General features: G+C 41.9%; 1 protein-coding gene across 1 annotated transcript in view; it reads left to right on the forward strand.

Moving 5' to 3' along the window:
* Positions 1–303: 303 nt before the first annotated feature.
* LOC120025867 (stomatin-like) overlaps positions 304–21,333 on the forward strand; it is a 28,755-nt gene continuing 7,725 nt past the window's right edge. The window contains exons 1-3 of the mRNA XM_038970575.1: positions 304–408; positions 3,714–3,823; positions 20,152–20,224. Of these exons, the coding sequence (XP_038826503.1) occupies positions 345–408; positions 3,714–3,823; positions 20,152–20,224 (247 nt within the window). The 5' untranslated portion in view covers positions 304–344. The remainder of the gene's footprint in view (positions 409–3,713; positions 3,824–20,151; positions 20,225–21,333) is intronic.

Here is a 21,333-nt window from a genome sequence, read left to right on the forward strand (position 1 = left end):
AACAGTAAACGTTTTACTAACAGGACCGAAGCGCTTAAATTATGTTTTTTTAGCAACTGTCCTCCAAGAGTTGCCAAATAATGCAGCTGGGTCATTTTCCTTTTCAGTAAGCCAAATTATCGGGCTACATCATTTGTTGTTATAAAGCCACGTCATCATAGATTTTTTTGTGTGTGTGCTTGACCCAGTAGGGGGTGACAAAGTACATGCAAATGAAGTAAGATATGTCAGTACATCCCCCCAGAGTACGTCTTATCTTGTGACACAAACATGCTCATTTTCATCAACACACATACTCGACTGAAGCGACAGTACTGAGATCAGTGACTGAACTGTATTTTACAATGGAGGAAGACGGCAAAGAAACCATTTCAATTAGAGAGAGTAAAAGACGGGAACGTCAAGCAGGTAGGCCTAATCCAGTTTATTTACTTAAATCTGCTGATATGGTTATTTTCATAGACAGAATATCTACATTTGGTAATCTTTAGTTGGTCAAATCAACACATGACCAAAGAAAGCAGTGGAACAGAGGCCCACCCTACAAAACACCGTTATGGTGTGCGACGCACGCATTCTTATAACAATGTATCAGACATAATGGTTAACTTACGTTTTTGCCACATTACAATTTTGCATTCAATACAGTTTGCCTGCAGTGTTGGGCATTTGCCTAGTTAGGCTATTTGCCCAACGTCGATTTGCCAGATCAAATTCAGAATTAAGTGTTATAGTTAGTATCATAGCCCAGCCTGGTCTCGTAGACTAGACTTAACATAGTAAACGTAAATCTGCCAAACTCAAATTAGTATATATGGTGTTCACCCATAAAATTATTATTTCATTCAATGTTTATTTTTGCATCAGAAAAGCAATAGTCCAAACCCTATGTCTCTAGGATAGAAATGGTCGCTTAAGTGATAATGCCAGAGAAGCCGGTGTTTGGAGGATATATTGGCACGGGTGTTGTTAAACCGGCTTATTGGGCATTATCACTTTTATACAATGGGTTACGAACATATTCAAATAATGATTGACATATTTTAATAAAAAATGTTATTTTGATTAATTTATTCATATTATTTCATTCTTCCACAAGAAACAAAACAAATCTATGTTTACTACCGAAGCCGTCTGGTCGTTCGTTCTATTGGTTCGTTTGCCAGAGACGCGACCCAGTCGTTCAGTCTTTTTGCTCTCTATCTATGGACGCGACCCAGTCGTTCGTTCTAAATGTTTCATTGTCATATTGGCTGGCAACATTCTTATCTCTTGCTTGTACAGGTTTAGGGTTAATTAGGCATTTCTGAATTTAATTCAATTCAAAAATGTAATTGTAATTAAAGAGCAATTTGCAACTGGGCGATTCCATGCCAGCAGGAGCATAAAATATTTTTGGTATGTCCGATTGTTCTGGGAAGTCTCACATAGAAACTTAATTGGGAGGAAGGGTGTTTGAAATGGTTTTTACATTTGTATCAATAAACATTGAGACAATCATGATGACTGTGGCCATTTAAAAACCTTTTTAGACCTATTCCTTACATGATGCATGTAGTCAGTTGTACAACTGAATGCATTCAACTGAAATGTGTCTTCTGCATTTAACCCAACCCCTCTGAATCAGAGAGGTGCGGGGGGCTGCCATAATCGACATCCACGTCTTCAGCGCCCAGGAACAGTGGGTTAACTGCCTTGCTTAGGGGCAGAACGACAGATTTGAACCTTGTCAGCTCGAGGATTCGATCCAGCAAACTTTCGGTTACTGGCCCAACACTCTAACCACAAGGCTACCTACGCCCCAAGACTCCATGATCTGTGATCTGTACATTATATAGACAACTTTTTGGTATCCTTATACTCATTATAGTGTGCTCTAAAATATGGAGTATGTCTTGATTCTGGAGTATGTCACATTAATTTATTCAACATTAAACATATTAATATGAATATTTCCAAACTACCCTTTTGATTTAGTTAATTTTAAAACATATTATTTGGAACAATATATTCTACATGTACATCACATTTCCAAAATGGGGTCTCTGCTAATTCTGTAGGTATGATCAAATTTATGAACATCAACAGAGAATGGGAAAATGGATTCAAAGGGAACTCCCTTTGCTTGTGACTGAAGAGGGCTGTGATTGGTTAATGACCTATAATGTAAATTTCTATGTTTAAAATGGGTCATAACATTAAAAGAACCAGAGAGCACACTCCTGAATTTTGACATGTATATTGTTACAAATAATGTTTAAAAATAAGCAAAATCAAAAAGGGTAGTTGAGATTTTATTTTTAATATTGAATAAATGAATGTGAAAATGTGTATTTCAGAATCTAGACATGCTCCATATTTGACAGAATGCTATAAGGATTATAATGACACCAAGTTGTTGTCTGTATCATGTACTGTTCACAGATCATAGGGTCTTACAGGAGACATAGGTCTAAAAAGGTTCAAAAATGGCAACTTTCATCATGATTTTCTCCCAAGAAATGGGGATACAAATGTAAAAAGCATGTTAAACATCCTTCCTCCCATTGAAGCTCCTATGTGAGAATTGTCAGTGGTGTATCACCCCTCATGTTAATGCCAAGGCTTGTAATGTTACTATTGTGAATCTTCTGAATATTATGGTATACAGTATCTCTGTAGTTTGCATGTGATTCTGATACAGGTAGGTGCCTTTTGAGTATGTCAGGGGAATTAGCTACTTGTTAGATAGCTAACTAGGTAGGTTTAATTCAACAAGTAAAGCTTTAGGGCTGTTTGCATTAACCAAATTTATTTTGAACAGTTTCTCAGTGGATAAGCTTAATCTTTTCTAGACTGTTTATTTTCATCCTAATCTAACAATAATCTGATTGATTAATTGTTGTGGTAGGTGGTTCAGGGTGTGAATCCAGGGAAAGGTTAGTGTGATATCCCAGTCATCTGGATTGGATGCTTTCGCTGGTTGCTAACTTGAGACACATGCATATCTGGGTATTACCAGTAGTTCTAAAACTATTTTCTGTCACGTTCCTGACCGGTTTTCTGTTATTTTGTATGTGTTTGACGGTCAGGGCATGAGTTTGGGTGGGTAGTCTATGTTATGTGTTTCTATGTTTGTTAAAGGGTGACCTGATATGGTTCTCAATTAGAGGCAGGTGGTTTTCATTTCCTCTGATTGAGAGCCATATTAAGGTAGGTGTTTTCACATTGTTTGTTGTGGGTGGTTGTTTCCTGTGTCTGTGTTTGTCGCGCCACACGGGACTGTCTCGGTTTGTTTGTACGTTCGTTCTTTTGTGTAGTCATTTTCCTGTTCGTGAGTTCTTCGTTGTATGTAAGTTCGCATGTCCAGGTCTGTCTACGTCGTTTGTTATTTTGTTAGTTATTCAAGTATAGTTCGTTTTTGTCTTGTTCAATAAATTCATTATGTCCTATGACAACGCTGCATTTTGGTCGAATCCCTGCTCCTCCTCTTCGGATGAAGACATTTTCAGCCTAATTGTTTGTAGCCTAGGTATCTGATGCACAATTTAAGCTACATAAGCTAGTCTTGGCAGATCACAGAAGAATACGGATGAAACATTTTGAAGAATGACGCTACCAGAAATGCATGATGTGGAAGGGGCTGCTCTTGGGTTGGCTGGGATGTGAGAATGTAAATTTTCTGGTTGCAGTTATATTTCATGCTGTTGGTATGTTTTTGTATTGTCTTTCAGCCTTGGAGAGCCCAGATATTGGTATTGGCTTATGTGGGTGGATCATTGTCGGATTATCCATCCTTCTGATGCTCGCGACTCTGCCTCTCTCCATATGGATGTGTATTAAGGTACAGTCAGTACCTATACATCTACACAAGCTGGATGGTCTGTGAACTGAGAACTGGTTAGGGGTGTCATTGGTGTGAGTCTATTTATTCTGCGAATTGATCGCGAACCAGCATGCCTCGTTGCCCATCTAAATGGCCTTTCTCTCCTACTCGTGATGCAGCACCATCCGTCAAGGTTGTATTGTTAGATATTTACACACTTTAAACTAGGAACATATAGAAAAGGAACTGCCAGATGTGTCATAACGGCATGGAAGTAAAGCCGCAATGGGAGCCAAATTTGAAATGGAATACATTGAATACATGGAGCATGCTGGAAAGAAAACATGATTTAAATGGACTGTATTTTTGGAAGGGCTGGGTCACCATTCATGTAATACATTAAATATTTACATCTCATTGTAGTGGGAAGCTGCTTTATAGTTTTATGATGGGTCCATTCTTGGCAGCCCTGGTGTGAAGGGGAGGAATGGCAGAGCAGACCATCATATAACCCTAAATATCTTTATGTGCATCTTGGAACTACAATTTAAGAGGACCAATGCTTCTATAGTGAAAGAAAATCTCACATCTGTGCCATTTGGGAGTGATGTGGCTATTAGACTAGCCTATATATCGTTGTTTCCTCTTCAAAGGGCAACAGTGGCGTGTATTCATGGATGCCAAGGGAAGCCAGGCTTCCCAAAATATTTGACCAAGATCATTTATCTTTTGTCTTTGTGTTTTCATAATTTCCCTTCAATTCACAAGTGGCTGAATCTCACCGGATAAATAATCTGAGGAGGGAAACAGCGCCCCTATGTCTAAGTATGTGTAGCCCATGTATCTGACGCTATCTGGAAAAAAGAGTATGACATGTTGCCACCGTAGCATTTGATTGATTGATTGATGCCAGCAAGCATTTTGCCTCCCTTGATTTAAAAAAGTATAAAATTATTAGACAATCAGCGTTGAGTTGAGCTCAACTGTGGGTTGTCCAGGCACCGTAAAATGCCACCCAAGGGAGGCCTTCACACCAATCAAATCACATCTAAAGCAAAATGTAATTCTTAGAAAAACATGTCTGTTTCTAGTCTGTTTGTGTTGTTGTCCAGCAGTAGCTAGCTTGCTAAATTGGGCCTTTCTTAAGCCATTGATTTGAGATGGTGATTTGGACTTGTCGTTTTGACTAACAGTATCTATACAGGCCAATGATTATGATGGCGATTCTGATCTAACCATAAAGTCATATATTGTTCCACTGGCCTGTGATGATTCAATAAGTTCAATATGTAGCCTAGATGTAAAGTTGGTTTTACAGTCACACATTCGGACATTCAACAGACATTCAACAGACATTCAACAGGCATTCAACAGGCATTCAACAGGCATTCAACAGGCATTCAACAGGCATTCAACAGGCATTCAACAGGCATTCAACAGGCATTCGCCAAAAGCCATTTAAAATGGTAAAAATCAATAACTAATTAATTGATTGTCACAAACATATAAATAGATATGGTTTATTCTATAAATGTCTAGAATACTTTTACAACTTTTGTTTTGAATAAAAATTCCAGTTTTGATTAGATGGAAATACATAAAATCTTTCAAATGCAATTTAAATCTTTATAAACCAATAAATACTTCACAGTTTGTCACAAACATCAAACTAGGTATGATATATTCTATAAGTGTCTAGCATACTTTTACAACCTTTTGCTTTGAGTAAACATTCCAGTTTTGATTTGATAGAAATACAAACAATTTATAGATGCCATTTAAAGCGGTATAAATCAATAACTAATTCACCGTTTGTCACAGAATCATCAAACTATGTATGATTTATTCTATAAATGTCTAGCATACATTTACAACCTTTTGTTTTGAGTAAAAATTCCAGTTTTGATTTGATAGAGGGCATGTAGTTCGTCTAGAGGGCGTGTGGTCAAACTTCTAACGAGTCTGTTATACCCTATTAGAAGGGGCCTGGCATAAAATGCTGTATCTTCAGTCATATTAAATTAGATTACAGGAAAAAACTACGGGATTAAGGGGTCAGGCTTGACTAACAAAGAAGACAGGTGGATGGATCAAGAGGACCAAGACAACCAAGAGGATCAACATGAACATTCCACAGTGGAGATAAGGAAAACTAAGAGTGAACCGTAACACACACTACCGTTCAAAAGTTTGGGGTCACTTAGAAATGTCCTTGTTTTTGAAAGAAAATACATTTTTTTGTCCATTAAATAACATTAAATTTATCAGAAATACAGTGTAGACATTGTTAATGTTATAAATCACTATTGTAGCTGGAAACGGCTGATTTTGTATGGAATATGGCATACAGAGGCCCATTATCAGCAACCATCACTCCTGTGTTCCAATGGCACGTTGTGTTAGCTAATCCAAGTTTATCATTTTAAAATGCTAATTGATCATTAGAAAACCCTTTTGTAATTATGTTAGCACAGCTGAAAACTGATGTTCTGATTAAAGGAGCAATAAAACTGGCCTTCTTTAGACTAGTTGAGTATCTGGAACATCAGCATTTGTGGGTTCGATTACAGGTTCAAAATGGCCAGAAACAAATAACTTTCTTCTGAAACTCGTCAGTCTATTCTTGTTCTGAGAAACTCCGGGATGCTGGCCTTCTAAGCAGAGTTGCAAAGAAAAAGCCATATCTCAGACTGGCCAATAAAAATAAAAGATTAAGATGGGCAAAAGAACACGGACACTGGACAGAGATATGGCTTTTTCTTTGCAACTCTGCCTAGAAGGCCAGCATCCCGGAGTCGCCTCTTCACGGTTGACATTGAGACTGGTGTTTTGCGGGTACTATTTAATGAAGCTGCCAGTTGAGGACTTGTGAGGCGTCTGTTTCTCAAACTAGACACTAATGAACTTGTCCTCTTGCTCAGTTGTGCACCGGGTCACTCTTTCTAAGTTACCCCAACATTTTTAACGGTAGTGTACGTATATACTGTGTAAATATATATATATATATATATATTAGCATCGGTATTGAAAGATACCAGGGGTGGATAACAAAACAAAACACAACTATAAGAGGTGGACGGTACATGTTTTATTTTTTGGCTAATACATTATGATTTTCCTCTGAACTGTATGTGAACCCCTCCGCAATCTACTTGCACTAAGCATTAAAAACTAGGACAAAACCACATTTTTTCATGAAACAAAATATCAACTGGCCAAATATCAACTCTACATAATTCAGCAGGCAGCTGTGCAACTACCACACATAATACCTATTATACCAGTGTATAAACTACGTCACCTACATAGGTATTACCAAATCTCTTTCAATTCACATTCCTTGCAGAATAACTATTTGCAAACCTTATAAAAAGTCCAGAAAGACAGTGGGCTTAGAAGGGTATTTATACTTTAAAATACATAGTTTATGTGAATGGATGTGGATGAAAGAATTCTGCCAGTGTTTTAATGTCCTAGTTGAATATTTTTTTCTTTACCTCCAACTCTATATATCCAAGTGAGCCTATGAGAACCGTGGGGATCAAATTTACCATTATACCCATTGATCAAACGTATAACAGACAGACACTGCTCAAAAGGAGATGTTTGTGATATTTACACTCAGTTGCCACTTTATTAGGTTCACCACCTAAATTGCTCCTACATACACAGAGTCCCGTGGTCTTGGCTTGCTAGACACTAAAGCATGCAGAGAAGTATTCAGGTATTCTGTTACTGTTTGTTTGGACTTCAGAATGTGCAAAATGACAGCACAGTCTGTGATGGTCTTTGGTAACTCAGAAAAGTTCAAAAACTTGTACTGACTGTAATAAACTCTAACTGGACTTAAAAACTTGAACAGTCTATCTCCTTTCCCAGTTTCATCAACAGTTTTGAATTCACGCTGTTCCAGATGCAAAGGGGGTTGTACCTAATAAAGTGACCACTGAATCTATAGACTTTCCAGAATGTGCTCTGGGAATACCCGGGTATTAAACATTTGGCTGTAAGTGATGAACAGTTGAATCTATTACCTCAGGAGATGGTACCATTTAGCTTGTCTGGACTTCAACAAAGCCAAAGTAGAAAATGATTGGAAGGGGCCTCTTTGCTGTTAAATTAGAGAAGTATAAATAAATAAATTACTGTTGTGTCATGTAAGTGTTGCACTAAAAATGCAAACATTGATTTGGCATACACTTTAAGATTGTAAACGTTGTACAACTTTATGTAAATATTGTCTAACTTCATATAGAACAAATTGCCCTTGAAATGAACATTTCTTTAAAGTTATTGCAAATAAATGCATATTTTCACTTTTTTCTGCGACAATCACTGAATTAGTTGTTGATTTCTTCATCTTTAAATGCAATATTGGAGATTTTATGTATTTCTATCCAATCAAAAATGTAATTTCTACTCAAAGCAAAGGTTGTAAATGTATACTAGACATTTATAGAATAAATCATACCTATTTTGATGATTATGTCATAATCAGTGAACACGTTACTGATTTATACCTGCTTTTAATGGCATTTTATAGATTTTATGTATTTCTATCAAATCAAAACTGGAATTTGTATTCAAAACAAAGGTTGCAAAAGTATGTTTGACATTTATAGAATAACTCATATCTAGTTTGATGATTCTGTGACAAACGGTGAATTAGTTATTGATTTTTACATTTGTAAATGGCTTTTGCAGAATGTCTGTTGAATGTCTGAATGTCCGAATGTATGAATATAAAACCAACTTTACCTCGGTCCTAGATGTAGCCTAGTACGCTCACGTTGACTATCTTGAGTTTGAGTTTGAGTTTATTTTATTTTTACAGGGACAGTGCACACTAATCAACGTTTCAGTAAAAGTGCCGGTTTTAGCCAGCCGGCTAATTTTCAACCGCAGTCCCTGGGCAGGTTATTAAAAACAATTACAATATAGACAATAGCAACATAGAACAAGACATAACATAGGACAAGCAAGACGTAGCATACAGACAGAGCAACATAGAACAAAAAGCAGCAAGACAAAATTCATAAAAGCAACAAAGTGTTTCCACACCTCACAAGTTACAGACAACAGACATGGAAAGCGGCAACACACAGCTAGGGACCATGTTCACAAATCTGATTGACCTTTAGCCATGTCTTCAAGCATTTTGTGAAAGTGTGATATGTGGTGCAGTTGTGTGTGTCTGATGGCAGTGTATTCCAGACATGGGAAGCTCTCACAGAAAAAGCGGATTTACTAAAGGTGCTTTTCCTTAGGGGAACTACACAGTCACCTCTCATGGCAGACCTTGTGGATCTGCTGCCATATGTTTGGGTTTTCTGTTTAACAAAAATACTGAGTGGAGGGGGAGCCAGACCATTTAGGATCTTGAATACAAGACATGCGTCGGTGTATTGCACAAGATTTTCCCAACTCAGGAGCTCATGCTTTCTGAGGATGTGACAGTGATGATGGCTATTGGGCTTCCTATCAAACACTTTGAGAGCCTGTTTGTAGACAGACTGAATAGGTCTTACTGTTGTACAGCAAGCTTGGGCCCAACTAGTCAAGCAGTATGTTAAGTGGGGGAGTATCATAGATTTGAAGTACAGTTTTGCTACCTCTGTAGTCAAACAATTTCGTATAAATCGGAAATTAGCTAGGTTGAATTTGGTTATTTGAATTACCTTTTTCACATGCTTTTTAAAAGAGAGGTTGGAATCAAGTATGATGCCAAGGTACTTAAAATCAGATACCACCTGGAGCTTCTCCCCTGACACATAGACATCTGGCTCAGTAGCATCTGTTGCCCTCTTTGTGAAGAACATGCAAACAGTTTTTTTCACATTGAGATGCAAACACGAGTCACTGAGCCACTTTGTAACCTGGACCATTACAGTAGTGAGTTCTTGTGCAGCTTGTTGTTTGCTCTTTGCATGCACATATATCACTGTATCATCTGCATACATTTGAACTTCAGATCCAGTACAGACAGAAGGCAGATCATTAATGTACAGGCTGAACAGGAGGGGCCCCAGTATTGACCCTTGGGGCACACCCACATCTTGCAAACTTAGCTGGTTCATTGTTGCCCATGGCAGGAAGTTAGGCTAGCAAGCATTTTAGTTTAGTAGCCTATGACAACAAAAACTAAAAGCGTACTGTATGACAGAGCCATAGACCGTTTTGCCAACATGAAAGAGAGAATGGAATTAGCGTTCACAATTAGCGTGAGTCAAATGTTTTTACTCGTACGCACATACACACACACAGAAATCAGTACCATGGATAGCCACGTTGTAACGGCAGCCTTCCTCCTCTTCACGAGAAGAGAGGGTATAACAGGGTTCGGACCAACACGCAGTGTAGCCAGTGCTCAACATGTTTAATAAAACGAAACAGTGAACACTTACAATGATACAAAATAACAAAATGTGGCAAACCGATACAGCCCTATCTGGTGCTGAGAAAACACAAAGACAGGAAACAACCACCCACAAACCCCAACACAAAACAAGCCACCTAAATATGATTCCCAATCAGAGACAACACAAAACACCTGCCTCTGATTGAGAACCATATTAGGCCAAACATAGAAACAGACAAACTAGACACACAACATAGAATGCCCACCCAGCTCACGTCCTGACCAACACTAAAACAAGCAAAACACACAAGAACTATGGTCAGAACGTGACAGTACCCCCCTCCTGAGGTGCGGACTCCGAACGCACCCCCTAAAACTCTAGGGGAGGGTCTGGGTGGGCATCTGTCCGCGGTGGCGGCTCCGGCGCTGGACGAGGACACCACTCCACCATTGTCTTTGTCCCCCTCCTTAGCGTCCTTTGAGTGGCGACCCTCGCCGCCGACCTTGGCCTAGGAACCCTCACAAAGGGCCCCATCAGACTGAGGAGACAGCTCCGAACCGAGAGGTAGCTCAGGACAGAGAGGTAGCTCAGGACAGAGAGGTAGCTCAGGACAGAGAGGTAGCTCAGGACAGAGAGGTAGCTCAGGACAGAGAGGTAGCTCAGGACAGAGAGGTAGCTCCGGACGAATGACAGCTCCGGACTGAGTGGCAGCTCCGGACTGAGTGGCAGCTCCGGACTGAATGGCAGCTCATGACTGGAGGGCAGCTCATGACTGGAGGGCAGCTCATGACTGGAGGGCAGCTCATGACTGGAGGGCAGCTCATGACTGGAAGGCAGCTCATGACTGGAAGGCAGCTCATGACTGGAAGGCAGCTCATGACTGGAGGGCAGCTCATGACTGGAGGGCAGCTCATGACTGGAGGGCAGCTCATGACTGGCGGGCAGCTCTGGCAGCTCCTGACTGGCTGGCGGCTCTGGCGGCTCCTGACTGGCTGGCGGCTCTGGCGGCTCCTGACTGGCTGGCGGCTCTGGCGGCTCCTGACTGGCTGGCGGCTCTGGCGGCTCCTGACTGGCTGGCGGCTCTGGCGGCTCCTGACTGGCTGGCGGCTCTGGCGGCTCCTGACTGGCTGGCGGCTCTCGCGGCTCCTGACTGACGGACGGCTCTAGCGGCTCGGGACAGACGGGCGGCTCTGACGGCTCGGGACAGACGGGCGGCTCTGACGGCTCTGGACAGACGGGCGGCTCTGACGGCTCGGGACAGACGGGCGGCTCTGACGGCTCGGGACAGACGGGCGGCTCTGACGGCTCGGGACAGACGGGCGGCTCTGACGGCTCGGGACAGACGGGCGGCTCTGACGGCTCGGGACAGACGGGCGGCTCTGACGGCGCTGGGCAGACGGGCGGCTCAGACGGCGCTGGGCAGACGGATGGCTCAGATGGCGCTGAGCAGACGGATGGCTCAGATGGCGCTGGGCAGACGGATGGCTCAGATGGCGTTGGGCAGGCAGGCAGCTCAGACGGCGCTGGGCAGGCAGGCAGCTCAGACGGCGCTGGGCAGGCAGGCAGCTCAGACGGCGCTGGGTAGGCAGGCAGCTCAGACGGGCGCTGGGCAGGCAGGCAGCTCAGACCTGCTGAGGCGCACAGTAGGCCTGGTGCGTGTTGCCGGAACTGGTGGTACCGGTTTGTAGACACGCACCTCAAGGCTAGTGCGGGGAGCAGGAACAGGGCACACTGGACTCTCGAGGCGCACTATACACCTGGTGCGTGGTACCGGCACTGGTGGTACCGGGCTGAGGCCACGCACCTCAGGGCGAGTGCGGGGAGAAGGAACAGTGCGTACAGGGCTCTGGATACGCACAGTAAGCTTGGTGCGTGGTGCCGGAACTGGTGGTACCGGGCTGGAGACACGCATCACAGGGAGAGTGCGTGGAGGAGGAACAGAGTTCTGGAGACGCACAGGAAGCCTGGTGCGTGGTGTAGGCACTGGTGTTACTGGGCTGGGGCGAGGAGGTGGCACCGGATATACCGGACCGTGAAGGCGTACAGGAGCTCTTAAGCACCGAGCCTGCCCAACCTTACCTGGTTTAATGCTCCCCGTAGCCAGGCCAGTGCGGCGAGGTGGAATAGCCCGCACTGGGCTGTGCTGGCGAACCGGGGACACCATGCGTAAGGCTGGTGCCATGTACACCGGCCCGAGGAGACGTACTGGAGACCAGATATGTTGAGCCGGCTTCATGGCACCTGGCTCGATGCCCACTCTAGCCCGGCCGATACGTGGAGCTGGGATGTACTGCACCGGGCTATACACACGTACAGGAGACACCGTGCGCCTTTCCGCACAACACGGTGTCTGCCCGTACTCTCGCTCTCCATGGCAAGCCCGGGAAGTTGGCGCAGGTCTCCTACCTGACTTCGCCACACTCCCCTTTATCCCCCCCCCCAAGACATTTTTGGGGTTTCTTCTCGGGCTTCCTGGCCAGCCGTGTTCCCTCATAACACCAGTTCCCCTTCGCGGCTGCTTCCGCTCTCCTAGCTGCCTCCACCTGTTCCCATGGAAGGTGATCCTTACCAGCCAGGATCTCCTCCCATGTGTAGCAACCCTTTCCGTCCAACACCTCTTCCCAAGTCCATTCCTCCTGGTACCGCTGCTGCTGCTGCTGCCGCAGCTGCCCGTTGCTACGCTGCTTGGTCCGAGATTGGTGGGTGGTTCTGTAACGGCAGCCTTCCTCCTCTTCACAAGAAGAGAGGGTGTAACAGGGATCGGACCAACATGCAGCGTAGCCAGTGCTCAACATGTTTAATAAAACGAAACGGTGAACACTTACAATGATACAAAATAACAAAATGTGGCAAACCGATACAGCCCTATCTGGTGCAGAGAAAACACAAAGACAGGAAACAACCACCCACAAACCCCAACACAAAACAAGCCACCTAAATATGATTCCCAATCAGAGACAACACAAAACACCTGCCTCTGATTGAGAACCATATTAGGCCAAACATAGAAACAGACAAACTAGACACACAACATAGAATGCCCACCCAGCTCACGTCCTGACCAACACTAAAACAAGCAAAACACACAAGAACTATGGTCAGAACGTGACACACGTGAAATTTAGTAACATTGATTGGATTAAATTGTCTTCAAGTTAGTTTTCACTGTATTATAGCCTAGTTGATTTGATGATGTTTAAATTGTGCCTGTGGTAACTCCGTGGTTCTAAATCAGTAGCTGTTTATAGAAAACATTAACTTGCTGGATCATGCTGTAGGTCATGTAACTGTTTGTTACATGCAATATTTGCTTTGTGGACTTCGGACAGATGTTGTTCTCTGGGTCTGTGATGATACAAACTAATCTGTAATTTAATTTATTCCGCCACTGTATGACTGTTGTCTCTGCCTTATTGTATGTCACGGTGGTGTATTAATGATTGGGTTATAGAGCAAACAACGCAATTATCACAACCTAGGTTGTAATATGGCTTTTTTACTGACTTGGCTTGGCTTCCCCAGTGATTTTACCCAGCGCCGGTTCTGAAAGTTGAGTAGGCAAATATAGACAGATGTGTGCCTTTCCAAATCATATCCAATCAATTGAATTTACCACAGGTGGACTCCAATCAAGTTGTAGAAACATCTCCAGGATGATCAATGGAAACAGGATGCACCTGAGCTCAATTTCGAGTCTCACAGCAAAGGGTCTGAATGGTTATGTAAATAACATATTCCTGTGTTTTTATTTTTAATACATTCGCAAAAATCTAAAGAAAAACCTGTTATTGGGTATTGTGTGTAGATTGATGAGAATAAAATTATATTTAATACATTTTAGAATAAGGCTGTAACGTAACAAAATATGGAAAAAGTCAAGGGGTCTGAATACTTTTCGACCCCCACAGTTGAAAGTGCATGTCAGAGCAGAAACTATTCCATGATGTTCAAGGGACTGTCTGTATCTCTGAGAGAGAATTCTGATGAGTCACATATCTGGGGAAGTGTATAAAACAATTTCTAGAGTGTTGAAAGTTTCCAAGAGCACAGTGGTGTCCATCATTGGGAATTGGCCAGACAGAAGCGACTCCTGAGAAAAAGGCACAGAACTGCACGCCTGGAGTTTGCAAAAAGGCATGTGAAAAAATCTGAGAGCATAAGGCAAAAGATTCTATGGTCTGATGAGACAAACATTCTACTATTTGGCCTGAATGCAAAGCGCTATGTCTGGAGAAAACCAGGCACAGCTCATCACCCGTCTAACACCATCCATACCGTGAAGCACGGTGGCAGCAGCATCATGTTATGGGGATGCTTTTCAGCAGCAGGGACTGAAAAATTAGAACCTGAGAACCTGCTTCAGAGTGCAAACAACCTTAGACTGTGGCGAAGATTTACGTTCCAACAGGACAATGACCCCAAGCATACAGCCAAAGCAATGCTAGAATGGCTTCAGAACAAGAATGTGAAAGTCATTGAGTTGCCCAGCCAAAGCCCAGACTTGAATTCCATTGAACATTTGTGGAAAGACTTGATGATTGATGTTCATCGCTGCTCCCCCATCTAACTTAAGAGTTTTTGAGAAAGTCTGCAAGGAAGAATGGGAGAAAATACCCATGTTGTGCAAAGCTGATACAGATACCCAAGACGATTCAAAGCTGTAATCGCCGCCAAAGTTGCTTCTACAAAGTATTGTCTCAGGGGTGTAAATTAGATTTCGGTATTTCATTTTTAATACATAAGCAAAAATGTCTAAAACATTTTTTCACTTTGACATTATGGGGTATTGTGTGTAGATGGGTGAGAGAAAAAACAACTATATAATCCATTTTGAATTCAGGCAGTAACAACAAAATGTGGAATAAGTCAAGGGATATGAATACTTTCTGAAGGCACTGTAGTGCTAAACTTGAAGAACTTGGACGTCTTGGTGAAGTGAAATTATTTTGAACGATACAATGTAGCCTAAAAACATTGCTCGGAAACAGCACAGATGTGAGATTTGCTTCACTGTAGAAGAACTGGTCCTCTTACATTTTTGTTCCAGGTTGCATATCAAAATATTTCAGGGCATATTGAATGTTTTGCTCTTCCTATAACAGTCACGCCAAGCACAGGGTTACTAAAGATGCAAGCACAGGGTTACTAAAGATGCATGCACAGGGTTACTAAAGATGCAAGCACAGGGTTACTAAAGATGCAAGCACAGGGTTACTAAAGATGCATGCACAGGGTTACTAAAGATGCATGCACAGGGTTACTAAAGATGCATGCACAGGGTTACTAAAGATGCATGCACAGGGTTACTAAAGATGCATGCACAGGGTTACTAAAGATGCATGCACAGGGTTACTAAAGATGCATGCACAGGGTTACTAAAGATGCATGCACAGGGTTACTAAAGATGCATGCACAGGGTTACTAAAGATGCATGCACAGGGTTACTAAAGATGCATGCACAGGGTTACTAAAGATGCATGCACAGGGTTACTAAAGATGCATGCACAGGGTTACTAAAGATGCATGCACAGATACTTAAAAAAAAATTGGGCCTAACAATGGGCCTCAGGATCTCATCACGGTATCTCTGTTCATTCAAATTGTGTTCATTGTTCGTAGCTTATGCCTGCCCATACCACAACCCCACCATGGGCAACTCGGTTCACAACGTTGACATCAGCAAACCACTCGCCCACACAAGGCCATACACGTGATCTGCAGGTGTGAGACCGGTTGGACATACTGCTAAATTCTCTAAAACAACGTTGGAGGCGGCTTATGGTAGAGAAATGAACATTCAATTATCTGGCAACATCTCTGGTGGACATTCCTGCAGTCACCATGCCACTTGCATGCTCCCTCAAAACTTGACACATCTGTGGCATTGTGTGACAACTGCAACTGCAAGTGTGACAACTGCACCTGTGTAATGTTCATGCTGTTTAATCAGTTTCTTGATATACCACACCTGTCAGGTGGATGGATTATCTTGGCAAAGGAGAAATGCTCACTAACAGGAATATAAACAATTTTGTGCACAACATTTTCAGCTCATGAAACATGGGACCAACTTGTTGCATTTATATTTTTGTTCAGTGTATATATTTAATGTAATTCATGAATTGTGACACAGACCTTCCCGAAAATGCATTTAAATTCCTATATTTATTTTTTCCACCCTGCTGCATGTATTAAATGTATTCCATTTCAAATTTGGCTCCAAATGCGGCTAGTTCAGGGGGTATTGTGACGCATCTGACAGTTCCTTCTCCGTATGTTCATAGACTTTAAATATGATATCTCAATTACCAGTGTAGGGAAAAGTTTGTCAAAAAGGGGAGAGGGGGCCTCCCAAGTGCCGCTAGAGATTCTGTATTCGAGTCCAGGCTCTGTCGCAGCCAGCCGTGACCGGGAGACCCATGGGGCGGCACACAATTGTGCCAGCGCCGTCCGGGTTAGGGGAGGGTTTGGTCGGCAGGGACTCCTGTGGCGGGCCGGGCGCAGTGCACGCTGACACGGTCGCCAGGTGTACGGTGTTTCCTCCGACACATTGGTGCGGCTGGCTTCTGGGTTAAGTGGGCATTGTGTCAAGAAGCAGTGCGGCTTGGTTGGGTTGTGTTTCGGAGGACGCACGGCTCTCAAACTTCGCCTCTCCCGAGCTGTACGGGAGTTGTAGCGATGAGACAAGACTGTAACTACCAATTGGATACCACAGAATTGGGGAGGAAAAAGGGGTAAAAAAAACATATACACTACAAGGCCAGCATCCCGGAGTCGCCTCTTCACTGTTGACGTTGAGACTGGTGTTTTGCGGGTACTATTTAATGAAGCTGCCAGTTGAGGACTTGTGAGATGTCTGTTTCTCAAACTATACACGCTAATGTACTTGTCCTCTTGGTCAGTTGTGCACCGGGGCCTCCCACTCCTCTTTCTATTCTGGTTAGAGACAGTTTGTGCTGTTCTGTGAAGGGAGTAGTACACAGCGTTGTATGAGATCTTCAGTTTCTTGGCAATTTCTCGCATGGAATAGCCTTCCTCAGAACAAGAATAGACTGACGAGTTTCAGAAGAAAGTTATTTGTTCTGGCCATTTTGAGCCTGTAATCGAACCCACAAATGCTGATGCTCTATGATGATGATCAACTAGTCTAAAGAAGGCTAGTTTTATTGCTTCTTTAATCAGGACAACAGCTTTCAGCTGTGCTAACATAATTGCAAAAGGGTTTTCTTATGATCAATTAGCCTTTTAAAATGATAAACTTGGATTAGCTAACACAACGTGCCATTGGAACCCAGGAGTGATGGTTGCTGATAATGGGCCTATGTACTAGAGGTTGACCGATTAATCGGCTTGGCCGATTAATTAGGTCCAATTTCAAGTTTTCATAACAATTGGTAATCAGCCTTTTTGGACGCCGATTACATTGCAATCCATGAGGAGACTGCGTGGCAGGCTGACCACCTGTTACGTGAGCGCAGCATCAAAAGGACCCTGTGGCTGCAAGGAGCCAAGGTAAGTTGCTAGCTAGCATTAAAATTATCTTATAAAAAACAATCAATCTTCACATAATCACTAGTTAACTACACATGGTTGATGATATTACTAGGTTAACTAGCTTGTTCTGCGTTGCATATAATCAATGTGTTGCCTGTTAATTTATCATCGAATCATAGCCTACTTCCACTTCGCCAAACGGGTGATGATTTAACAAAAGCGCATTCGTTGCACAAATGTACCTAACCATAAACATTAAACATTAAGAACTACCAGCTTTCATATGTTCTCATGTCCTGAGCAAGGAACTTAAACATTAGCTTTTTTACATGGCACATATTGCACTTTTACTTTCTTCTCCAACACTGTGTTTTTGCATTATTTAAACCAAATTGAACATGTTTCATTATTTATTTGAGACTAAATTGATTTTCTTTATGTATTATGTTAAGTCATTCAGTAATGTCATTCAGTATTGTTGTAATTGTCATTCTTACAAGTATATATATATATACTGTATATATATAAAAATCGGCAGATTAATCGAAATCGGCTTTTTTTGGTCCTCCAATAATCGGTATCGGTATTGGCGTAACAAGGACATTTCTAAGTGACCCCAAACTTTTAAACGGTTGTGTGTGTGTGTGTGTGTGTGTGTGTGTGTGTGTGTGTGTGTGTGTGTGTGTGTGTGTGTGTGTGTGTGTGTGTGTGTGTGTGTGTGTGTGTGTGTGTGTGTGTGTGTGTGTGTGTGTGTGTATATATATATATTAGAGGTCGACTGATTAATCGGAATGGCCGATTAATTAGGGCCGATTTCAAGTTTTCATAACAATCGGAAATCGGTATTTTTGGACACCGATTTAAAATAGTTATATTTTTATAATTTTTTTTACACCTTTATTTAACTAGGCAAGTCAGTTAAGAACACATTCTTATTTTCAATGACAGCCTAGGAACGGTGGGTTAACTGCCTTGTTCAGGGGCAGAACGACAGATTTTTACCTTGTCAGCTCGGGGATTCAATCTTGCAACCTTACGGTTAACTAGTCCAACGCTCTAACCACCTGCCTTACATTGCACTCCACGAGGAGCCTGCCTGTTACGCGAATGCAGTAAGAAGCCAAGGTAAGTTGCTAGCTAGCATTAAAATTATCTTATAAAAAACAATCAATCAATCAATCATAATCACTAGTTAAGTACACATGGTTGATGATATTACTAGTTTATCTAGCGTGTCCTGCGTTGCATATAATCGATGCGGTGCGCATACGCGAAAAAGGACTGTCGTTGCTCCAACGTGTACCTAACCATAAACATCAATGCCTTTCTTAAAATCAATACACAAGTATATATCTTTAAACCTGTATATTTAGTTAATATTGCCTGCTAACATGAATTTCTTTTAACTTCTTTTAACTCTTTTAACTAACTATTAATTGTGTCACTTCTCTTGCAACAGAGTCAGGGTATATGCAGCAGTTTGGGCCGCCTGGTTCGTTGCGAATTGTGTGAACAGTCTGATAGAATTGATAGAACAGTCTGACTGAGCGATGGTAGGCAACAGCAGGCTCGTAAGCATTCATTCAAACAGCACTTTTGTGCATTTTGCCAGAGGCTTTTCGCAATGCTTCAAGCATTGCGCTGTTTATGACTTCAAGCCTATCAACTCCCGAGATTAGGCTGGTGTAACCGATGTGAAATGGCTAGCTAGTTAGCGGGGTGCGCGCTAATAGCGTTTCAAACGTCACTCGCTCTGAGACTTGGAGTAGTTGTTCCCCTTGCTCTGCATGGGTAACGCTGCTTCAAGGGTGGCTGTTGTCGATGTGTTCCTGGTTAGAGCCCAGGTAGGAGCGAGGAGAGGGACGGAAGCTATACTGTTACACTGGCAATACTAAAGTGCCTATAAGAACATCCAATAGTCAAAGGTATATGAAATACAAATCGTATAGAGAGAAATAGTCCTATAATTCCTATAATAACTACAACCTAAAACTTCTTACCTGGGAATATTGAAGACTCATGTTAAAAGGAACCACCAGCTTTCATATGTTCTGAGCAAGGAACTTAAACGTAAGCTTTCTTACATGGCACATATTGCACTTTTACTCTCTTCTCCAACACTTTGTTTTTGCATTATTTAAACCAAATTGAACATGTTTCATTATTTATTTGAGGCTAAATTGATTTTATTGATGTATTATATTAAGTTAAAATAAGTGTTCATTCAGTATTGTTGTAATTGTCATTATTACAAATAAGTTTTAAAAATCGGCCGATTAATCGGTATCGGCTTTTTTTTGGTCCTCCAATAATTGGTATCGGTATCGGCGTTGAAAAATCATAATCGGTCGATATCTAGTATGTATGTATGTGTGTGTGTGTGTGTATATATATATATATATATATATATATATATATATATATATATATATATATATATATATAAAGAGGGGAGAACTATGACTACCCAGCCTGTGTTACTTTCTCTCCCAGATTGTGAAGGAGTATGAGAGGGCCATCATCTTTCGGCTGGGGCGGATCCTACGAGGAAGAGCTAAAGGGCCAGGTAACATACTCCCCATCATCACCTTCACCCCCACCGTCCTTGGAGAAACTCTGTGCCTATTAGCTATGATTCTTGGATTCTTTCAATGTCCCATAAAATTACAATTTAGTCTCTAAGAGTATGATATAGACGAAAATCGCAGTAAACAGGATGTGGGCCTGTCTTGAAACCACCTTAACTGTGAAAGTATGTTAGGAAGAGGAGTCAAGCCCCTACTTAGTGTTAATGTGGTTAGGGGTAAATCTGCTTTGACCTATTTGTTTTACATTGTGGTGGGTTACCACACTATAATTGTTCTTCCGTTGAACCACTATGAAGGAGTTCACTGCAACGGATCTGTTCTGCACTTCCTGTGTCCTAGTTTAACCACTCCTGTCCTGCAGTAGCTTATGTTTAAACAGAATTCCGGAACATAAACCGAGTTCCAGGGTTCACACTGGAATAATTTCAGCAAGCACATTAATTAAAATAGTGCTGGTCTTTGTTTTCCGAAGCGTAGTTTGTGTGGTAGGATTTTTGCCTTGGTAACACTGTAAAATATGTCTGGGGTATATTTGGCATGACAAACTGAATATACTAATAGTTGGTCTTCAGATCGATGTTCATGGAATACTTTGAGAGGTCTCTATTTAACAATAAGTCACAGAATTTGGCAGCAATTGCAATCAATTAACTAATAAGCTTAAGAGACTTAAACTAAGTCTCTTGTCTAAATGAGTGATCTTAGAACTCCACTGCTGTCCTGTACAAACTGATGACTTGATTAGAAGCAGTGGGCCTGAGTCATATTACTGGACTGGTAGTGCAGAATAAACACCAACATCCCTCCTCAGCTCTCTCTGATCTTTTTTTTGCCTACTACCAACCACCTATTCGGAAGATTATTTTGTGCATTTCCTGTTTGTGTGTTTTCCTTTACTCTAATGATATTACCCTTTGATGCTAACTTTTTCCCTAATTGAGGCTCTCCTCATTTCTCTAATGGCCCGATTCAGACTTAGGAAATGTACGCTTTTCCTATGCACACCTTTCCTACGCACTTCTCAGTAGTTGGTATTCAGACTTACCATATGCAGGTGCAAAATAAATGATATAAAGAATGATAGCAA

The sequence above is a fragment of the Salvelinus namaycush genome, chromosome 31 (assembly GCF_016432855.1).
Source record: "Salvelinus namaycush isolate Seneca chromosome 31, SaNama_1.0, whole genome shotgun sequence".
Lineage (NCBI taxonomy): Eukaryota > Metazoa > Chordata > Actinopteri > Salmoniformes > Salmonidae > Salvelinus > Salvelinus namaycush.